The sequence below is a fragment of the Sus scrofa genome, chromosome 15, assembly GCF_054392235.1.
Source record: "Sus scrofa isolate SSC_HxYL_T2T_F1_AM1 chromosome 15, Sscrofa_HxYL_maternal_Yorkshire_Landrace_v2.0, whole genome shotgun sequence".
NCBI lineage: Eukaryota > Metazoa > Chordata > Mammalia > Artiodactyla > Suidae > Sus > Sus scrofa.
The window spans coordinates 137,824,029-137,847,175 of NC_139397.1; the positions used below are offsets into that span (position 1 = coordinate 137,824,029).

The window sequence follows — 23,147 nt, forward strand, 5'->3', positions numbered from 1 at the left end:
AGATGAGTTGCTGAAAGAAGAATGAATGTCTCAGGTTTGAGAAAATACATTCAAGGTTTCACTGTCCTTGGAAACGCTACCCTATTTCCAAAAGACAAGGTCTTCCAGGTTAGAGCCAGCGTGTGCAGAATTCCTGCACTGAGACAGACAGAAGCCAAAGGAGTCCGGGAAGGTGGGAAAGAAAGGATGCAATGTTTTTCCAAAGTCTATTCAAGGAACTGGAGAAATAACTGGAAAGATGTTTCATTTGTTTTAAAAAAGGGGAAGAAGCAAAGCTGAACTGCAGAATTAATATTCCATGATGAGTAAGTGGGTCCTGAGAGATAAGTCCATAGAATGCTAGTATCGGCACTTGGATGACCCAGTTTAAAGGTGTTAAATCTCTGGAGTGGAACAAGATGAATTTTAAGGCCACAGAAACAATTGATTACACAGCAATCAATGCAGTTAACTCATAAAGAAGGAGAATTAACCAAGCCTACAGGGATTCGAAATGCTGGTTTCTGTGTGTGTAGCTGTTTTAAAGTCCATGCATCGCCCATGAAGTCATTTGCCTTTCCAGTTGAAGCCCTGAAGGCATTCTGTAAAACTGTAACACAACAGTGTCTAAGAGATTATATAAACCATCAGCCTTGCTGTAACAGTGTCTTTATGAAAGGCAGTGTTTCTCTGAGTTTTAAGAGCAATGATGCTCCTTAGATACTGGGAGGGAAAATTTACAGTAGATTTAGAGGCCATCATGTACATTGGGTGACTGAACTATACAGTCATTTATATTAAAGCGTATCCTTTATATTAAAGGGTAGATGCCAGTAGACAGGTAGCCAGTGGAGCTTATGTTTGTTTAAAATAAGCTTAAAAGTTAACTGTTTTTTTTTTTTTTTTTTTTTTTTTTTAGAATGAAAGGAAAGGGTTTGTGGACAAAAACCTTAAAAGAAGTTTTCTCACATGCATGTGCTAATGAGTAAAACTACCTCCACCCCGGAGTTCACGGGCATCGCATGAAAATTATCACATGATGTCACTAGAGGTAATGGTACTTATCTTTTTAACCACAGGTAAGTGTGTATCTCAATACCAAGTCTTTTTCAATACCCATCAAAGGCTCTAAAACTGCATATTTTTCAAACCAATAAGTATGCCAAAGTAATTAAAGCTATATTTTAAGATGTTGCTGTGAAGAGCATCAGGACAACATTATAAAAAGCACTACACTGAAAGCAACAGTAAGTCCAACAAAAAGTCCAACAACAGAGGGTAGCTGAAGCACCTGTTGTACATCCAAGCAAAAGAAGACTCTGTAGCCAATAAAAATGTTAATAATATATCAATATACTTGATGTAATCAAGTTATATATGTTGATCTGGAATGAATTTTTTATCATCATACTATATGATCAAAACAGTGAATGAGAGTGTGTATGTGTGAGTGTGCATGTGTGTGTGAGCATGTGTGCAACAAAGAAAATCTGGAAGCACAGTAACCAAAATGATAAGTAGGACTTTCATTATGTGCTGACATTATAGTTGGTTTGGCCAGTCTTGTTACTTGCCTATGGTATTACTACATTTTCGACAAACAACAGGAATTCCTCATGATTTTTTTCTAACCCCAATAACCTTGTGATTCATCAGTTCCTTGGAACATGGCTTAAGACCATATTTAGACCCTTGGATAAGTAGGGTTTCCCGTGGTATACTTAGCAGCTGTGCACACAATAAAACCAGAGTACAGTCAACAGTGAAGAAACTATGTTTTGGTCTAGTGAAGTATTAATCAGCTGAAATTTTTTAAAACTGTAATATGAAACTATCTTTTAAAATTAAAGATATGACAAATGTATTAAAAATGTAACATGTATACAGATTATATATGACTTATACAGAAAAATTAAGAGTAAGCAATAGTATCCCCATTTCTTTTTGTCTTTTCGTTTCTTTTTTTTTTTTTTTTCTCCCTTTTTACAGCTGCATCTGTGACATAAGGAAGTTCCTGGGCCAGGTGTCGAATCCGAGCTGTAGCTGAGGCCTACACCACAGCCTTAAGGAATCCAAGCCAAATCTGCAAACGATGCCACAGCTTGCCTCAAAGAATTCAACAAGGAATCCAAGCTGAATCTGCAAACTACGCCACAGCTTGGAGCAATGATGGATTCTTAAACCACAGAGCAAGGCCAGGGATCAAACTTGCATCCTCATGGACACTATGTTGGGTTCTTAACCCACTGAGCCACAATGGGAACCCCTAGTATCCTCATTTCACAGATGAGGGATATAAGGACTTGGAAAGATTAAGTGATTGGCATAAGACCCACTGTCTTGGCAGAGCCCTGATCACCACCCCCCACCCAAGCCCAAGCCTTAGGCCACCAAACCACACTGTCCTCATGAGAAACTCACAAAGGCATGGATAAATATATAAAACACCCTCGAAGATATGAAGGCAGAAACCTTGACACAGAGGCTAAGTTTAAATGACCTGCCATACGTTCATGTCTTTCACAAAAGGAGAACAGCACTTTTCATCTCCTGTAATGGAATGAATGGTATCTCTCCCACAATTCATATGTTGAAAGCCAAATCCCAATGTGACAGTATTTGGCAAGAGGGCTTTTAGGGAGGTAATTAAGGTTAGATGAGGTCATAACAGTGGGATCCTAACCCCATTAGACTAGTGCCCTTCTAAGAAGAGGGAGAGACACCAGAGATCTTTTGAACACATACACACACACAGGAAAAGCCACATGAGGACACAGCAGGAAGGTGACTGTCCACACCCAGGAACAGAATCTTCACCAGAAACCCATCCTGACTGCATGGTCATCTCAGACTTCTGTGGGAAAATTAATTTCTGTGGTTTAAGCTCCCCAGGCTGTGGCATACTGTTATGGCAGCCCAAACAGACTAAGATATTTTCCAAACTAGAGCCTCTCAAATTTGTTTTTCTACAAAGTCAAATTCAAAAATGAAAAGCATGTATAGCACAAGGAACTATATCCAGTCACTTGTGATGGAATATGATGGAGGATAATGTGAGAAAAAGAATATATATATATATGACTAGGTCACTTTATTCATATATATATGTGTATCACTGGGTCTCACATAATGTGATAAAAATAATATATATGTGTGTATATACAGAGTATATATATGTGTATACACACATAAAAGAATATATATGTGTGTATACACACACACACACACACACACACACACACATATATGTATGACCAGGTCACTTTGTTGTACAGTAGAAATTGACAGAACACTGTAAATCAACTATAATGGAATAAATAAAAATCATGAAATAAAAAATTAAAAAATAAAAAGTAAATGTTTCATTCATCTTTTCTTTCCTGGGCCACGACTCTCAGCCATTCTTATGTTCTACAAGTAGCAAGTATCATCTTAATGAATGCTTCATCCTGCCATACCAATCCACTCTGCCTTAAACATCACCTCATCTCCTAGAGTTTCCTTAATCTAAGGATAGACTTTATGGTGCATTGATGGGCCAGACCTGAAACTTAGAAGTTACCTAAAACTTTCCCCACTGACCCCTGCATCCACCAGAGGGTTTCCTGTCATATGCGCCAACATTATATGTAATTTTCCAAAAATCTTCTTTCGCACCTCACCTCTCGTGGCACTGAGCATTTCCCTCCTCTGGGCCCTCACCCGAGCTTACTTCACTTATCTTACACATAAATATTTTTACTGGGCTGCCTGTTCCCTTAGACTGCAAATCCTTTTGCAAAGGGAATGGTGCACAGAAAGGGGTAGAGACCTCAGAATGTATAGAGGTGGACAGAAGGTGGCACAGTATATCCAGGGATTTCAAGTCCATGTGGGGGAACAAACAGTTTACTGAAACCCCAGTGGTTTCAAGAACCAAGTTTGATTGCCATCAAGAAACAAGTCTGATCTCATTTCAAAAGCCTAACCTGGGGAGTAGACTGGAGTGTACAGGACTTAGTTTTCCAAGGCCAGCTTCAAAGATAAGTAGACACCATTGTCTTGGCTGCCCACATTTCTTCTGGCTGTATCCTCCCTTTGGCACCATCAACAAGACAAGACTCTACAATTCAGGATTTCAGAAGCCAGTCTTTTTAGTTATTTTTTCTTTCTTTTTTACTCTTTTTTTTTTTTGAAGCCATTTAGTTGATTTTTTTTAACTGAAGTATAGTTGATTTACCATGTTGTGTTAGTTTCAGGTCTACATCAAAGTGTTTCAGTTATGGAGTTTCCATTGTAGCTCAATGGTTAAGGAATCTGACTAGGAACCATGAGGTTGTGGGTTCGATCCCTGGCCTTGCTCAGTGGGTTAAGGATCTGGCATTGGTGTGAGCTGTGGAGTAGGTTGCAGATGCGGCCTGGATCCTGTAGTTGCTGTGGCTCTGGCGTAGGCCAACGGCTACAGCTCCGATTAGACCCCTAGCCTGGGAACCTCCATACGCCGCAGCAGCAGCCCAAGAAATGGCAAAAAAAAAAAAACAAAACCCGAAAAACAGAACAAAACAAAACAAAAACAAAGTGATTCAGTTATACATGTATATATACATATATATATGTACGTATATATACACGGTATATATATCTTTTTCTTATTTTTTTCATTATAGGTTATTACAAGATATTGACTATACGCCCCTGTGCTATATAGTAAGTCCTTGTTTATCTCTTTTATATATAGTAGCATGTATGTACCACCTCTCTCGCTCCATGCCCTACCTCTGGTAACCACAAATCTGATCTGTTTTTCTATAAGTTTTTTTGTTTGAAGTATAATTGACCTAAAATGCCATGTCAGTTACAGGTGCACACCACAGCGATAATTCTAGAGGTTACAAAATGATCACCATGATAGGTCTAGTTCCTACCTGTTACATTATTATTGACTAGATTACCCAAGCTTTAAATTTAATCACCATGCCTCATTTACCTTGTAACTGAAGTCTGTACTTCTTTATTAATTTATTATATACTTGATTAATCTGAGCCTTGGTTTCCTCATCTGTAAAATGAGAAGCATGAACCAATTAAAGGATTTCTAAGGTCCGTCCACCTTGAATATTCTTCAGCTCTCGGAAGAGAGATTTCCCACTCATGAAGCCAAAAGAATTCTCGCTCCTCCTGTCAGCAAAAGAACCCAAACTCATCTATCTATCTAGCCATCAGGCTGAGAAGGGATGACAATAGCCACCCAATATGTTTCTATTGTTTATAGAACGAAAAAGAAATCTTATGGAAAAGTAACTACTCAGCTTGGGCAAGCACATTATGTTTCCATGTGCCATGTTTCTGTGTCTAGAAAACTAGTTTGCATGCTAAAGTAATGACCTCTCATATAAAACGAGGGTTGTGTTGCAAGCAACGGAAAACCCGATTTGGGCCTAGGCCCCTAAGAAAAGAGTTTTCGAGACATGCATAATAGAACAATTCAGGATGTAGTTGGTTTTAGCTAGGGAAAGGTGAGTCATTTCACTGAAGCTACAAGGTAGCAATGCAATGGGGGAAGGGTAAACATGAGTGGGTGCTAAAGGAATCACATATACCACCATTTGCAATTTTTTTGGTCTTTTTTTTTTTTTTTTTTTAGGGCCACATCCGTGGCATATGGAGATTCCCAGGCTAGGGGCTGAATTGGAGCTGTAGTCACTGGCCTACACCACAGTCACAGCAATGCCAGATCCAAGGCACACCATGTCTGAGACCTACACCACAGCTCACACCAACTCCAGATCCTCAACCCACTGAGCGAGGCCAGGGATTGAACCTGCATCCAAATGGATACTAGTCAGATTCGTTTCTGCTAAGCCACGAGCAGAACTCCCATCTGCAATTGTTTACCCCATTTTTTTTTTTCTTCTTACTCCTTAGAATAGAAATGAATTACATTATAAATGATTTTTTGCCATTTCTTTTTTTCTTCACACACTTGCAAGCAAATATTCTACCTGCACCAGCATAAAAGAGCATGCCCAACATTTAGAATATTAAAAGTTCATCCTCCTTTTTAGATTGATTTTCCTTCTAAATGGCCCTGGATTTATTGTACAGTGCTTGAGAAGTCAAAAAGTCCTCATTTGGTTTGGCCATCCTCCAGTTAAGAGCGGACGATGTTCTGCCTTATGTAAACTTGGGTCTATGCTTGTAGCCTCCCTCTGTGCTGTGACTCAAGAGTCAAAATAAGAATAATTTGCTCAGTAACGCACTCTATGACAAGGTCTTCAGTCCTAATCATTGCAAAGTCACATTTTACTCTCTGTGAGGCCATTCAAAATAATACAAAGGCTACCCACTGGCAGATGAGCATTTGACAAATCATGAAGTAAATACAAAACACTGTTTACATAAGTAACAGGTATTTAAAATGTTCTTCTTACCTGGTAAAAATAGAAGGCAGATTCCATATTGGTAGTTAACTGAGAGCAGTTGACACCTTGGAGACTAGAGCCAGTCTATTGGTTTCAAATCATTTTGAGTAGTCTACATAACCTTAGGCAGCTTTCCATGCCTCCGCCTTCCCAGGTGTAAAATGGGGATAATAAGAGCCCTGTCTTAAGAGGCTCTTATTATCGCCTAGTAAAAAAGTCACTAGGGAACTTGGTTGATGGGCATCCTTACATATGCTTTTACAAACTATCAGTAACTTCTTCTAGAAGGCATTCCCAGATGCCTTCTAGAAACAGATGAATCTGATTTTGAGAAGCTATGGTGGACACTTAGATTTAACGTAAATAAAAATAGAGGTTGATGGCTGAGATTGTTGGAAGAGCAAGAGCGCCTCCATTTTTTCTATGCTATGAGATTCCGAGACTTGGATTACCTATGCTCTCGGAAATAGGAAATATTTAAAACAGGGGCCCCAATACCCTACTATCCATCGAATCTTAGAGTTGCAAGTATAGTTGGTCTAATCTAGAAGTTTGCAGCTGAGATTAGTATCCACACCTGAGGCAGCTGGACGTGTGAGGCAGCTGGCCTGTCACGGTGACTGGAGGATGCTTCAGACATTTAGTACCAGGGACTACGCAGGACACCAAATATTCTGCTAAGTGCACACCCACTTTGTGCAGCATGGACCCGGAATGCTTGGTTACTATTACTCAGGGAAGAAACATCTTGTCCAAAAATGACCGTGGTGCCCATCTTTGGAAACACACGTTCTCCAACCTCTTACTATAGGCATATAGTTAGAGGTCCAGGGGTCATCCAGCCAGTGTGAGCACTGGCTCCAAAGTTGAACCCATCCTCTCAAAAAGCCTCGCACTTCATGCTTGTCTTGTTCTCAGCATTAGATGGGTCTTTCCTTATATGGAGGCACATTATCTGTCTTCTGGTCTTCATTTGGCCTGCTGTGGACTACAGCATAATTTGAAATGAAAAATGAAACTTACCAATCTTCAAAACCAATACAAAATATTTACAAATTATGATGTTGAAGTTGTGGCTCTAAGGAGCACCAGATGTTTCTGTAACAGCACATCTGCCATTTCTGGTTCTCTCTTTCTCTCTCAACAGAAAAAACCTCAGAGAGCAAAGCACCACGGTTCACAGAGGCTGCACCCATGATCTCTCTGCACTGAAATGCAGCTTTTCCTAGTGGGATAGGAAATATTTTCTCGACGAGATCCACCAGATTTACAACTAGCTCAGCCATGCCTATGTACTAACTCCAGGTTGAACAATCCCATCACCTCCAAGGTACATGTGTAAGATCTACCCCAGGAATGAGAAATCTCAACAACATAATTATGGAGAAGGTCATCGCAGCATCTGAGCTGTCCCCTGACGTCAGCAGAGGCTGGGAAGCACGCAAGTTGCTGTCAGAAAGCACATCTCCTAGCGGCTAGAAGAGCCACTTAATGTGACTGGAAAAGCAACTGCCTGGGGTTCCGGAGCCAGCTGCCTTTTTGCGGTTGATGAACTTTTTATCAAAGTCTAGCAAATATACAGAAAAGTGCCCACATCCTAAGTGCACAGTCTAGAGCCAGTTTTATTGGTGAAATTTTTCCGACTTACAGAGCAGAGCTAGATCTCCTGCACACTGATGTTCTGCAGTGTTAATAAAGAGAATGGAAAACTATTGTAATTTCTTTATGAATCGATTATAATCCTAAAATCTGCCATAAGAACAGAAGAGGAGAAAGTGAGAAAAAAAGAAAGTGAAAAAGGGAGAGAGAAAGAGAGAGAGTATATAGGCTAATATCACCTTGCTATTCATTAAAAATTCAAAATAAAATAACAAAAATGTCTACATTTTACTGAGCACTGAATAGATGCCATTTCCTAGTGAGACTTACATACTCTGTCTTATGGAATCACAAGGATATCCATGGGGTGGGTATCATTATTTCTCTATTACAGACGAGAAAACCAAAATACCAAAGTTAAATACCTAGTGCCCACAGTCACGTGGTAAATGACAAAAGCCAAGATCAAAATTAAACCCTTATTCCAAAGCCCTGGTTCTTCATCACCAGAATTCAAGCCCTGGTCCTCCATCAAAAATAATTTAAAAAACTATTTATCAAAACTTACTGCCACCCAATAGTTTTTATTCTCCAAAAATACAAAGAGAGTTTATGGATTAACTTCAGAAAAAAATCTACTGTTATATCAAGATAGAAAGGTCACATAACTAAAAGAGATATTTGAAGTCATCTAACAAAATTCAAAATCCTTCTTTCTTAGATATATTTAATAATTTAATAACTGGAAATGATATTAAGATAATACATAGCAGAGCATACTTAAATTTTGCCCACTAAAATTGGGCATAAAATAAAGATGTTCACAATCTACATTATTATTTTTTTCCAGTCTGAAAATTCTGACCAATGTGGGAAGATAGAAATCATAAATAAGAGTTCTATCTAATTTTTAAAAAGAAGGAAAAATACGTAATCACTTGCAGCTAAAGCTATTAGTTCTCTAGAAAACCCCTAAAGAATTAACTGAAAACCTATTAGTATTCACAAGGCAGTTCAATAAAATGATTGGATGCAAGATAAACATACAAAAATCAATAGTTTTTCTGTAGATCAGTGATAACCATCTAGAAGATATAACGGAAAACACTGGAAAAACTCAATAGGTTTCTGTTTTCCAATCATTAACTGTAACAGAAGTCAACTGTCCTTTTTGAGGGGAGGGGGTCTCTTCAGTATATCTAATTTTTTTTTTAAGTTGCAATAATTGTTTATGATTTTTATAAGGCTGGATATTATTTTTTTTTCAATAAATGACTTTTTTTCTCTAGAAGAAAAGACCCAAAAATGAACTTTTTCAAGTTTCAGCACAATGGCTGAAATCATAGTGGAGAATTCTTTGCTTATCAAGTAACCATTTAAAAATTACATAATTATAGCAACAACAGCTTGTAAAAGAGGATCCCAGAATCCTTCACAAAGATTATGATAAACTACGTACTGCGGTTTCTTTAGCTCAGTACTGTAGTCATTTTTTTTGCCCGGTGGAGGATAGCTTCGCAAAGACAATTTGAGACCCTCGGATGGGGTGTTTCAAACTTTTACAAAAACTTTTCTTTTATTCAAGCAAAGAAAATGTTCTCAGTTTTCCATCAACATGAGTTCCTTTTTGCAAAAACACCACATTTTGTATTGTTTTACTGTAGCCTTACATTAGTGCTCATTGAAAACTCTAAAATACAGAGAGGCTGTTCCTAAAGAAAATGCTTTAAAAGAAACCCAAATGTTCAATTATTACTTTCAGTGGCAAAGAATTTGCTGGCACCTTGTTAGAGAACAGAGTAATGAAATCGCAATTTCTCCCATTAGTTAATTAGCACCTTTGCATCTTAAGTATTGGAAGTGTTACATTGTTAATTACCTACAAGTCAGCTCTCAAAAATCAGTGGCTGCTTACATACTTTTTTTTTCTTATGCATGGGTTTACACAACCCTTAAAAAACACACACACACACACACAAAACTATAAAAGAGTCTTTCTTGTGCATAGGCTAAATGTTACAAAATGTAGTGTTTAACCGCTAAAGGTAAGTTGGAGTCAACTAGTGCCCCTGTATTGATCTCTTATTTCTCCCAACACTTTTCGTCTAATCCTCTCCATAATTACATGAACTGCTAGAGCTTTCCTGAAGCTGTCAATTTCTCCTGCATCTATTTTCAAATGGCCAGCGGAGAAGCCGTCTGGGCAGTAGATCAAACTGTCAATGTTTCCAACTCGGGACAACTGACAATACCCCTGAAGTTTCCTGGCACATCTGTCAAGAGCCTCCTAGAGTCTTTCAAAACACATGCCCCTTGGAAGGGAGCAAGCAGGGTGGAGGAGGCAGAAAGGTATTGATCCATTCTTTTAACATGCTAATCGGCCTGGGGGCTGCTTCTGTCGTGGCCAAGCCGAACACTTCAAAAGGAAACTGTTTTTCAAAGTGGGATGTCTTTTTCAAACACTTAAAACTGAAGACAAATGAATCTAAGCATCAAGTTCACAGTGCAACTCAAAAGAAGCCTAGTCAAACAGAACCAGGATAGTGATACAAGCAAAGGTGGCCTGAAATTAATTGATGGTAACAAGAAGTTTAAAACATACCTTAAATGTCTAAAGCCTGTGTGTCCCTCATAACCACTTAGGATGTAACCTATTGAGTATCTTACATTAATCCTTGGGAGAAAAATTAAGACTGATCCAATTAAACCAATGTAAAATATCAAGAACGCTGATATTGAGGATTGCTTGGACAGCCCCATAAATGTGAAAATGGGAATAATATCGTTCAGGTAATTAGACTTTGAACTGGCAACATAAGTGAAGGCTAAACAGAAAAGAAAAAAAAAAAAGGAGGGAAGGGTAAGAGTATCATTATGAAAGTATCTTGCCTTTGTTAACAGTTTATTATTTCGTCAGTGAAGCATACAGTACAGATAAGACTACAAGACATAATTAAGTGCATAAAGATCGCATAGTATTATTAAGTTTGTAAAATTAATTCATCCAACGTGAAGATTTGCTCAGCTCTCAGGTCATGTATTTCTGGGGATATATTGTTTGCTGTGAGTGGTTATCAACAGAAAAAGCTGTATAAAGAGAAGGCAGCTCTGGTAACGAAGAAACCACTGGGGAAGGCAATGGCTGGGAAACCCAGGCGTCTCAAATCAGGGATGTTCTTGAGGACAAAAGCCCATGAGAAAGGCATTCCTTTCTGAGCTGCGTCTTAACTGATCCTGAGGTTGGCCCATATTTACCTGCCATGGTATTATGGGAGAAAAGCAGTATTCTGTTAACCTCTGACCCCTGGGATCTGCAGCAGACAAAGGACCAATCTGGAGGCCTGGGAGAACATAGCCAAATGTCAAACAGCAGGGGAGCGATTGTTAGGGAAACAGTTGGCTTGGGCACAGCCAGCTTCATTGGGGCAAACTGCTATTCACAGAAACAAGCCATGAAGAGATAACCCCATAAAATATGAACAAAATGGGACCTTTTCTGCCTTGCTTCTAAATTGTTAGCTTTATGGGACTTCATGCTGAACAGTATGAAAAAAATCCAATTTGCTTTGAAGCGCATTAGTCTAACATCCTAATTATTGTTTACATTGCCATTTGCCTTCTATTAAGAATTGAATAATTACCCAGCACTTCATAGTTTAAAAATACAAGCAAACAGGATTATCTGGGTAATTAAGAAACTGTACCATAGCTTTGTACTGCTGTGGAAAATATCTGTACACGTAAGGGAAATGATAATTATCAATCAACTTACTTCAAATGGTATTTTAAGGATTTTGAGCAATTTGAGATCTGTAACTTATTAAGAAGAGGTTAGTAAGATCACCTTTGAGAAGCGTGGGTCTGTTTAAATCCATCCTTAGAAACAAGAGCCAGATAAGCGGCTGAATTTTCTCATCCACTAATGACACGAAAGAACATACCAAGTGCAGAGCCTTCTGCTGTTCTTTAATCCTAATAATCCATCCCAAATGGACTCTGAACAGCATCATCAAACTTTGTCAGACCATGTGGAGCTAAACCAAAGCTCTTCCCCATTCAGATGTTGTTTTAGCTGACCCTGCCTCCACTTGATTATACTGCAAAGGTTGGCTATGCCCGTTTTCTGCCCTGCGAAATTAGCCCGAACTCAAAACTAATTGAACTTCAAAAACATTTCATGGGAAGTCCTCTTCTTCTAGTTTATAGAAGACATATGACCAAGGGCCTCTGAAGACAGTGCTGTTTCCAGCAGAGGGTGAAATGTGTTGGGTTACAACATGCTGCGTGCACACATTTCCATTCGAAGGGAATAAAGCAAAAGTTATGGACATTTGGAGACACTGGGTGGGGTGGGAAGACAGGAATTCAAAAGGCAGTTTTCAAACCAAAGTAAATACACATACGGAATAAGGACCAGAATGATAATCAATACATGTTGGAAAGAAATTTCTCTGGGACATAAGTGAAAATAAGGGATTTTAATTGTGATTCTAGGTACAAAAACTGCTGTATTCATTCACTCACAGATGTAGGAACAGGATGAAAATACCAATGGTGAATCTATACGTTATATGCTTTCAATATCTATTTGTTGAAGGAATGAATAGATTCCAGCCCACCGGTGACCTAAAGCCTATTTTCGGAACTTCCTGAGATCTGACAATTCTCTTTCAAAGAATTTTATCTTTTTACTTGACAATTTTTTTAAGCCCTTTGTTGGGACACTTCTAAACATTCCTAGCATAATCTGAATAGTGCCATCTCCTCCCACCTCAGGAGGAACAGCAAGATTCCAGCTGAAGCTGTCACTAAACAGACAAGCCAAGGGATTCACCAAGACTAGGTTCCTTTGCAAAGGTCAAAATGAAATGAGCAGCGGGAGCTAGGGTTGTTCTGCATGGGGCCAGGGGCCCCAGGAATGACAACCAACCACACGGGGCGGGGGGTGGTGTCTGCACAAAAAGGGCCCTGTGCAAATATCCAACTCTCGGCCTCCCACCCCCAATCTCTAGAAGCATTCAAATCAAAACCGAATTAATTTGCATGGTGTCTAAATCACTGGGTTCTGCATAAACAGAAGGAGATTTTGGCTGGAGTTTCCAAAGGAAGCCCTCGTAGCCTTTGTGAAAGGGGGAAATGGGTGTGCTGTTTTGCATGAGGGCGCATACAGAATATGCAAATGAAGGATCCGCTGCCTGCAAAAGCAACCCCGGCGGACAGCTGAGGACCCGCATTCACCCAGAAAAGGCTCTGAGTCTCCAAGGGGAGTTGTAAGTGGGACCAACCAATTGTTTCCCAGGGAGCCCAAATAGACCCTGAATATTCATAAAATGTCCATTTAGTCATGGGACTATTAATTACCCTCCAGATCATGGGCCCGAGTGACCTCACCTACTCTCCTCCCCGCAAATGGCTCAGAGGTGCCAGCTGTGAAGGGACACAGTAAGAAAGGTTTCAAGCCCCAAGTGAAAAAGATCCAGCCTCTCAGGGTCCAGGGGACAGCCGAAGCCTTCTTGAATCAGTCCTTCTCATAAGCACAAACTACAGAGCGCACTGAAGCATGTCCCTGGACACAGATAAACCGTTTTTAAAAAGCCAAGAGCTACAAATTGCTCTTGATTTTATAGAAACATCTAAAGGGTTGATTAAATAAAATGTCATTCTTCCAAGCTACCTAAATCTCCCAGATTCTGAAAGTTTTCAGAGTTTTCTTCTTTCATTTTCATCTTAAAGTGTCTGCAGAAGACAGAAGCACAACCTCTGTACCTGCCAGAGAAACTAGAAGCTGCTAGACTAATGCAGCTCATTAGTCAAAACCCAAACTTTTGGGTCTCATGACCCCTGGACATGCTTAAGATTGAAGACCCCCAAATGCTTTCATTTATGTGAGTTAAAGCTATCAATGCTTACCATTAGAAATTGAAACTAAGATAAATTCATTTAAAAATATCAATAATAAACCCATTACATGATAACAGAAGTAACACATTTTAATGGAAAAAAAAACCCCTGTATTTTCTAAAACAAAATTAGTGAGAAGAGTGGCGTTGGTTTAATAGAGGCCAGCTGTATGCTCTATTTCCTTCTACATTCAATTTGATGAGATATTGCACACCAGGTACCCTCTGGAGAACTCCACTCATGAGAAAAGCGTGGGGAAAAGGCAGATGACATCTTAGTATAAACGTTTTGACCTTACAGACCACACAAAAGGGGCTTGGGGAACCCAGGTGGAACACACTTTGAGAACTGCTGCAGAATGGAGGATTTGATCAGTCCAGAAAGACGAGCCATTTCACGCCATCCTCTACCCTTGTGTATATCACCACTGCTGCCCCTTCCAAAACAAACAAACAAACAAACAAAATCCACCTCTACTTTGCAACCTAAACTGGTTTTCATTGTTGGACAGATAATGACCAAACAGCACATATTGTCACCATATTTCTATTGGCAATAAAATTGACAATAACCTTTTCGACTTCCTAAGTGTTTAATGATTCTAGGCACGTACCAGCTTATATGTGAGAATCACAAATAACAGCATATCATTATCACCAATCTGCAAATCTAAACTTGAGGTTAGGGAGGTTAAGTTAGTAACTATGATTGCACACTTGAATAAGGAGCACACCTAGACACTAAACTCAAGACTCAGACGCCAAAGGCAGGTCTTAGCCATTTTGTACTAATAACTGTTAATTCACAGACTGCAGAGATTTTTGAACATTAAGGCATAGAGATGGTTCATAACCATGATGAAAACAGTTAAGACCCAAATGAAGTAGAAATTACAAACAAGGACCTCATTACCATATTAGTCACACGCAAAGATTTTGATATATCATATTGATTCCACAAAACATTACTCCACCAAATAAATGTTTAATAGGGAACAGGCCACAATTCCTTCTGCATTTATTTATTCATTGGTTCGATGAACATTTAATGAGACCCCACTCTGTTCCATAATCATCAGTAGTGTTACTTGTCTGGTTATCCTGCCCTGAACTCCTCCACCTGTATGTTTGCGATCAAGAAGTTTTACTAAATTCACTTGACCAAGACAAAGCCAGAAAAATAACAAAGCAAGGTTAATCATTCATTAAAAAAAAAAAAAAAAAAAAAAAACTGTGTGATTTACAAATTAGAGTGTTTGTTTAAAAGTATTACCAGGACAAACTAAGAAACCCTATCAACCAATAAGGAAAAAATTAAAAGATGATAAATTCATACTACAGAATATTACCAATTTTGAAGGATGAAGAAGTTATATTCTCTAATATAGAATGATATCCATAATAAATAGACAAGAATCATAAAACAACATAGGAGGATGTTCCATCTCTGTTATTTTTTTTAGATACATGCATATAGATATATTTGGGTTATCTGCCAAATTATAAAGAGTGGTAACTCAGAAAAAGTTGGAGAAGAATTTGAAGCCTAACGTTCTTTGGTAACATTGCACTCATCAACTAAACACACACACACACACACAAACGTAAGCAAACAAAACAAAAAAATAAAAAACTACCTCCCCAAACCTAAGTATTAAAATTTAATGATGTGAAAGTCAAACCTGTATCATGATCACCTCTGCTTTGCACGGTGGGAGCTGAAAAGCCATTTAATTGGTCTTTCTCCTAAAGATTCAAGTCTTAACAGAATAATTATGTCTTAATTCATTTTTGAAAAGTACCAGAAAGCTCAGTCAGATTAAAATAAGTCATCACATCTTAAATACCAGATTCAGAAATCCCTAACTGAGATAATTCCTATGTGATGCTTTGCTGAATCCGAAATAGAGACCCTTGCCTGATTCACACTCACAAAAGAAGTCTGGTCACATGTAGGGGGGAAAATAAAAAAAGGTATAACAGAAAAAGGACAATAATTAAACCCTGCTCTTCTTGTATGTAAAGAATTGCATCTTTCAATGATCACAGCCACGCTTCAAAGCCAGAGATAAAAGCAGCCATGTGATTGAAGCAATTGATTCTTAAAGACATGATTCAAAGGTAGAAGGAACATTTCAAAAGTGGAAAGGATATGAAACAGCATCTCTCTGAACTATATTTTAAATGCTTTCTTTCCAGTACTTCTTTCTCCTAAGATCATTCTACAATATATTATGAAAATAATCATTTTTTTTAAGCACAGCTCTTTTCAGAGCACACATCTGAAATATTTACATTTTACAACCATCAAAGCATTCCTATCTTCTTTCTTTTCAAAAGCGCTCTTAATAAGATACCTTTTGCTTACATGAGGCATCATATATGTAATGATATGCAATATGGATCCTAGATATAGATAACTCCCAACTACTTAGAGCACATTTGTATATTTTAGTAAGGTTTGATCCTTATCTAGCATAATTTTGTCACAATTGTGATTGTTTGGCCTTAAGTGACTCCACGAATGTTTCCTTTTTATTAGTATTATTTTTATATATGCTCTCTGAAAACATTGCTTATGAATATTTCACAAAGAGTAAATCTGTGACTTTTTCCTTTCATTTTGCAGCTTTTTAATTAAGCCAAAAATGAAGTTAATAAAGAATCTTTTCCTCTCTTCCTTCTGCTTAATATTTCTGAGGTAGTAAAAACAACTCTGTAAGACATCTGGAACATTCCCTCACGGGGGGGGGGGGTATGTGTGTGTCGGGTGGGGTGGGGGTGGGGGTTCTGAGGTGAATTTTGTTTCCTCTTTCCAACCAGCGAGAACAGTTACTTATCTTCCGCAACCATTCACTAGGCAAGTTCAAACTACTGCCCATGCCAGCCAGACATTCTCCTGCAGAAGACAAATGAGTGCCTTACACTGTGTTTCTGTCCTGCGGAGACTGAGCCCAATCATTTCAGAAAATGTTATTCAAGAGCAGAATGAACTTGCAGCTGCTTCAAGGGGGCGAGACGGCCACCACGCTGCTGCTCTTGACACTTCGGACGGGCTCCTCACCCTCCATCTGCATTAGCATGTCCTCCTCAGAGGTAAGAACTCTAAGAGGAAGTGTAGTCCTGTCCCCAAGGTCCCTTGAGGACTCTGGCAGATGACCAGGGTTAGAGTCAAACAACAGCACACACCAGGCCCCCACCCGCCCTGGCCATTTTTGTCCAAGGATCTTTTGTCAAACATTTAAGATCTTAATCAATCTTCACTCTGACCTCCCAGACCCCAAGGAAGATGGATGAGGAAGTAGGTGACCTTTCACCTGTTCTTCTATTCGTCCTGCCACAGTAGGCCCATTGAAAAGACAAGTGAGGAGGAACCTGCCGCCAGAGTTCTTCAGACGTGCCCATTCTCCTTTATGTCCTTTCTTAAGCTCTCTTTGCATCACAGTCTTTCTTATCCCAATCCCACATCACTTTTCTTTCACTCAGAGGAAAGTTCTCTTTGCTATAGGGGAGGAGGGGAAAAAAAAAAAAAAAAAAAAAAAAGGACACTCTCCAAATATCATTTTCAAATGGGCCTTATTCTTTGTTAGGGCAAAGGCAATGCTTCCTATCTTTGTCCTTGACTTCCAAGAGTGGCTGAAAGATGGACTTTCCTTTTACCGTTTCAACTCAACATCCTGAAAAGTCAACAGCTATGCCCTTGGTAAGAGCAGAGTGATAAAAGAAATGTGAGCTGAAACATCAGTTTCATGTTTTATAATCTAAAAGTGATTTTTTTTCCCCCAGTTTTACATCACTGTGTCCTCATAGCAAGTCTCTAAGCTACGTACAACTATTATCAACCCATTTTATAGATGCACCCACCAAGAGGGTTTAAGAAACACGCTCAGGGTCTTGCATCAAAAAGTAATCAAATGGATACACATTGCCTTAGTACCCATGTTCTTTCTGCTCCACCTCGATAATCCTGATACCCCAGTAATAATGGCCTGTGGAGGCAACCGTTTTTACCACTCTTAAGTTCTTTACAGTCTTGAGTCATCTTTAAAAAGTCTCACTCAAGTTTGGAATTTAAGACTTCTTCGCATTCAAGTTTTCTCTTCCTCCCCAAATTCATCAGATTCACCTGGCAGTCTTAAAAATAAGCAAAGTGCAAGGTTATATGAAAAAACTATCTTCTTGAAAGAGTTAATCGTTTTATGAGTAACAAGGAAAACACCTGGGTAGCAAATGAGAAAAGAATGACGATTCTCAAAAAAGCTTAATCAACTGTCCCCTTCCATTAAATATCTGGCCTTGAGTTAGGAACGGGTTGCTTAGAAACGGGGTGGACCTAAAACATCAAGCCCCACCCTTTCCATGAACCAAGTGATGAACTGGATTCCCAAGATTATTTCCATAAAGCAAACCACTACAATGTTCAATTACCTTCGCATTCACTTCCCCCTCCATCTTTTTCTCTTTTCCTTCTAATTTGGGTTGTAAAAATGTCAAGGAGTTTCACAGTGCAGCAATGTATGAGTTACTGGGCTCTGTGACAATTGAAAATCAATGACATTAGATACCAAGAGAGGTATTAATGCCAGAAATGAGAACATTGGAGCAAAAAATGGAAGATGATTTTTTTTTAAATATATATGTAAGAATCTTGACATGTAAAGACGTGCAAGTCCTGTTTTACACGAATCAGAAAGGCAGGATAATTTACCCCAAGATGTGATGCCATGTCATGGCTCTGTTCTTTCCTGTTCCTGCTATGATGATTGTAATTTAGGTGCCAATAACACTACTTTCACACATTTTCTAATATAATGCCACAATATACTTTGGGGTTTCAATTTGGTACAGCTTACCTAGTAGTTGGTAGGTCGAAAGCAAACAAAATTGGCAAGAAATTTATCTTAGTAAAAAACAAAAACTTGGAATTCCAACTTTTAAATTTTCAAGCTAACAAGTTTACCTTTTGACTCCAGGTCAACAGAAAAGTCTTTATTCTATTTCCAATGAAATGAAACGGCAGTCATTGTTAGCTACTTTTAGAAATAACTATAGCAGATCGAGAATGACACTTTTTGAAAAGTATGAACTCTGAAAGGAGAAGAGTAACTCTATGACACAAAACTACCCCAAATGCAACTTTATTTAGGTTATAACTGTTGATTTCTAATCAGTCAAGTGGATTCCTCCATAGTTAATCCCACCCTGTCATTAAGATGGTTGAAATGCCAGACAAATTGTTTGGCAGTCAGTTATTTCAGGCTCTTTAATCACCAAATCAGATGAACCATGTGGCAGTGCAGTCTACAGCTCAAAATTCACTCTGAGAAAAGATTAAACTGATCTGTTCCATGGATGGGACCAAGCATTACATGCTTTAGTGGTAACCATAATAAGATTGGCAGCAGCAGCCTATTGATAACCACTGAAAATAAATACCAAGTGGAAATGAAAACCTTGGGATAACTGATTTTTTTAAAGCCTCAATCCACACATGACACGAGCAATCCATATAAATATAGATTACTCCCAGCCCTTATTCAAATACAAAGACACCAAAAAGAAAAAAAAGTTTGCAAAACCCCAAAAAGGGGAATTAAGGAAAGAGGGAACTGCAGACAATGAACCTTAGATGAGAAAAAGTCACCTTCATAATATGATAAATATCAATTAACATGATAAAAAAATGTGTTTCTTCAAAAACTCCATAATCAAAATGAATCACAGTTTACTAGTGCCTCTGGCCACAGATTGAATAAGAAGACTCGTCCTAGCTCTTTATCACATCCTCTGGGAAATCAAGAGGTCTTTCATCAAGATTCATTTCACTTGGAGACCCTATCAACGGGCACCCAGTGGCAGACAGCGCACTTGACACCTTGTCACTCCACTTTGCTAGGCCACATCTACACTGGTGCACAAGGCAGGAAAAACTGGATTTTTTTCATGCAGCTTGATTTTAATCAGCAGGAGGAAATTGGAACAACACATCCTACTTCCAGATTTACATCATTCAAGTACATATCCATCGACCAGAGCTGTTTACTGACAGAACACTGGTTGGAAAGTGTGTCCACCCTCTTTAAGAAAGGATCAGTCAAGCCTGTTTCTTCAGCTTGTTCATTTACATTTCAGAGGGTGCATCAAGCCAGTCCAGATCTAAGAGCCTGTTAGCAAATGTGTTTGGCCTTCTGCTGATTACAGCAGCATCATTTATTTGTCAGTATTAGAAATGTCTTAGCTTTGCCACCTGGAGCTATAGCACTTACTCATTAGACCCCTCTGTCCCACCACATCCCACAGGGGCTGCTAATTACTGGCTTGAGTCCATTTCGTCTCATCTCTGATTTAATTACGTGCACAAGGCCAGATGAAAAGTACAACATGGCTCTCCTTACCTTGGCATTCTCCATTCCGCTCTTCATGCCCAGCATTGCATAGACAGTTGCCAATGGGTACCAGCCATTCACCATCTGCCCCACAGTACATTTTTGGCACATCCTTCTCTTCTGAGTTGTTGACACAGGAGCCTCGAACTTCCACCAGAGAAGACGTATCTGCCCCTGTGACGGTGTCTGGAAACTGGGCGAGATTGCGAACTGTGAGCGGACACTTCTTGTAGAAGACGCGGACGGATACCAAGGCGATGCAGGCTCCCACATCCTGAAACGCCAGATAGAACCCCTTTTTGCTCAGTGGCCCCACATCCCGGATCTCTGTGTTCAGCTTCATGATTCGGTCGCCAATGTCCACCTGGGTGAAGCTCTCGTCGGCGGCGATGGTGTCAATTTTGGCAAACTGGCTCTCTCGGATAAAACGCTCTTTGTCGTTGTCTGATTCGTAGTAGTACAGGTTAAACGTCTCCTTGCACGTGCCCATGACACCCGGAAGACTGTTGCAGTCCCTCAAGGTGAACTTGATCTCAATGTACACCCTCTGAGCCCCTTCTCGGGTGATCCAATCAGTTCGCAGCCAGTTATTCTGGCTGGGTTCCATCACGTTGCACACTTGGTAGGTCCGGATTGGTGTATTTTTTTCATCCATAATACTCACTTCCTCCCACTGCAAAGATCCAAAGGAAACGCATCAATTACAAAAATGTCAAAATGCAGTGATTTATCACTTCGATTTTTGCCCTCCTAGGACAGTGAGGTTGTTTCAATAAGGAAGAAAAGAACCCAGCCCCAATTCCTCACTAAGCTAATACTGTATGGAAGTATTTTCTTTTAATTATTTCACAATTTTGCCTAAAATCCAGAGGTATTTCTGGATTTATTGCTTTGGAGTTCTCAGCAGTTCCTCAGGGTGGTCTAACAACCTCAAATTCACCTATTACAACAGCTACAATTTCAAGTGGCAACAGTTCAAATTTTCTCATAAGTGAAAAACTAGTATGTGCATTGTTTCAACAACTGAGCAGAGACTTGCAAATTAAGAGCAGGAAGAGGAGAGCTTGCCAAAAGGAAGACAATTATCAGTTTAATTAGTGGTGCTCCTGTCAGAACTTTGCTCTCCAATAACTAAAAAAAAAAAGGTCAGTCTATTTTTTTTTTCTTTTTTTGTCACTATTTTTTACAGGGGTTAAAAAAAAAAGGAAACTTTATGGTTGGATTTCACAAATACACTGTCATATATAAGGTAGAACACTTTTCAAGAGCATGCATTCAATGAAAAAGTTTGCATATGTTCTTATGTTTAAAACAAAGAGACATAAGTAAACAAGAATGCACACGTGCCTTGCTTCAAAATATTCTGTGGACTTTGAGAATAAAATAGTACGTAGTATTTATTCCCAAGAAAATTTAAAAAGTGATGGTAGGGTTTTCTGTCAATCTACTTCCTAACAAAAAGATTCTAATAGTGGGACAATCAGCAAATCTAATAGTGGGAATAATTCAGCAAAATTCACTGTGACTAGCTGGAGTTTCATTCTTCCTATAGCTTTTAAAATAATCCTAAAAGCAGCAAGATAATTTTGGGGCTCCTACCAGACTGGTAGGCAGCCTCCAAATCTTTGTTAATATCTACAGTAAAGCATTTATAGAGATCTAGTATAAATCAGCTTAAGTATCTAACACATGAATATAATTAGAAGAAGAAAAGAGTTAAAAAAAATCATATTCTATAATAGCTCCACTTAAAGCTCCATTCAACCCAATGAAGTACATAGAATCATAATGTATCTTTTAACGGGTTTCCCATCTGCGCATTGGAAAACTATTAATGGATGGAAATGTTACTATGTGAAGGGCCATAATGCATAAAATTCTGTATCCCTTTCAACTGCCACCATTAGAAAGTTGGAACTGGAAGGGATAAGTGCCCTGTGGTGATTAAAATTTCTTTTTATCCACTAAGCTATAAATCACCAGTAATTTACTTTTTTGGGGAATTTCATGTACATCTAAAAATATATCCCCACCTTCAAAAAAAAACCCTACTCTGTATGCTTCTCATCTCAGAACAAAGGAAATATGGAAAAACACATTTATCGTTGTAAATGGAAGCACATAGGGATATCACCACAGAGTTCACACAGATAATTCAAGTCTAATTTGAATTTTCCAGCCAGAACTTAATTGTCTAAACACATTGATCAGTTCACCAGAACAATGACAAATCTCCCCTTAGTTTTGCATTTTACAATCAGTGTCAGAAACTCAATATACTCCTTTAAATGAACACTGCCAAGAAATTAGGTTTTTGCTACAATGTTGCCATCAGGAGCCATCACTTTCCATTATTTTCATATTTTGCTTAGTTGTTCTGATGGAAAAATGAAAGAACATTGACTGTAATTCATTTGTAACTTGGTGGTGTTGTCAAATAAGCTTTCTTTTTCTTTTTAAAAATAGCAACAACCAACAAATAAATGTCATTATTGTTCAAAATGATAATCCTAAATTTCCAGCCAAGAAAGATGTGAACTGTTCTAACAGTGAGTAGAGATTCCAGAATATCAAAAGATCTAAATATGCTTTTAAGAAGTTTTAAAAATCAATCCTTTCCTACATGGTAGATATGCAATTTATCCTTTCATTTTAAGCCCGGAAAGAAAAAAAAAAAAAGTCTTCTTTATTAAAAACTAGAAATTAATTAAACTTTACAATTTGACACATAATTCTCAATGACTACTATATATATTATTTTGGAATGACTAATGCTATTATACACAAATAAAATTTCACTTCTTTCCTTTCCTCATACTTAAAACATTACTCACATGGTATTTAAGGAAAGGAAAAAAAGTATATTCTATATTCAGAAGTCC

The 23,147-nt window shown here is 38.6% G+C and overlaps 1 protein-coding gene across 4 annotated transcripts in view; it reads right to left on the reverse strand.

The window, feature by feature from the left end:
• The window catches only part of EPHA4 (EPH receptor A4), a 151,075-nt gene that overhangs the window by 122,639 nt on the left and 5,289 nt on the right, over positions 1 to 23,147 (reverse strand). For all 4 annotated transcript variants that reach the window (XM_084998069.1, XM_084998067.1, XM_084998068.1 and 1 more), the window contains 1 exon segment: positions 20,275 to 20,938. In XM_084998069.1, coding sequence (XP_084854195.1) covers positions 20,275 to 20,938 — 664 coding nt within the window.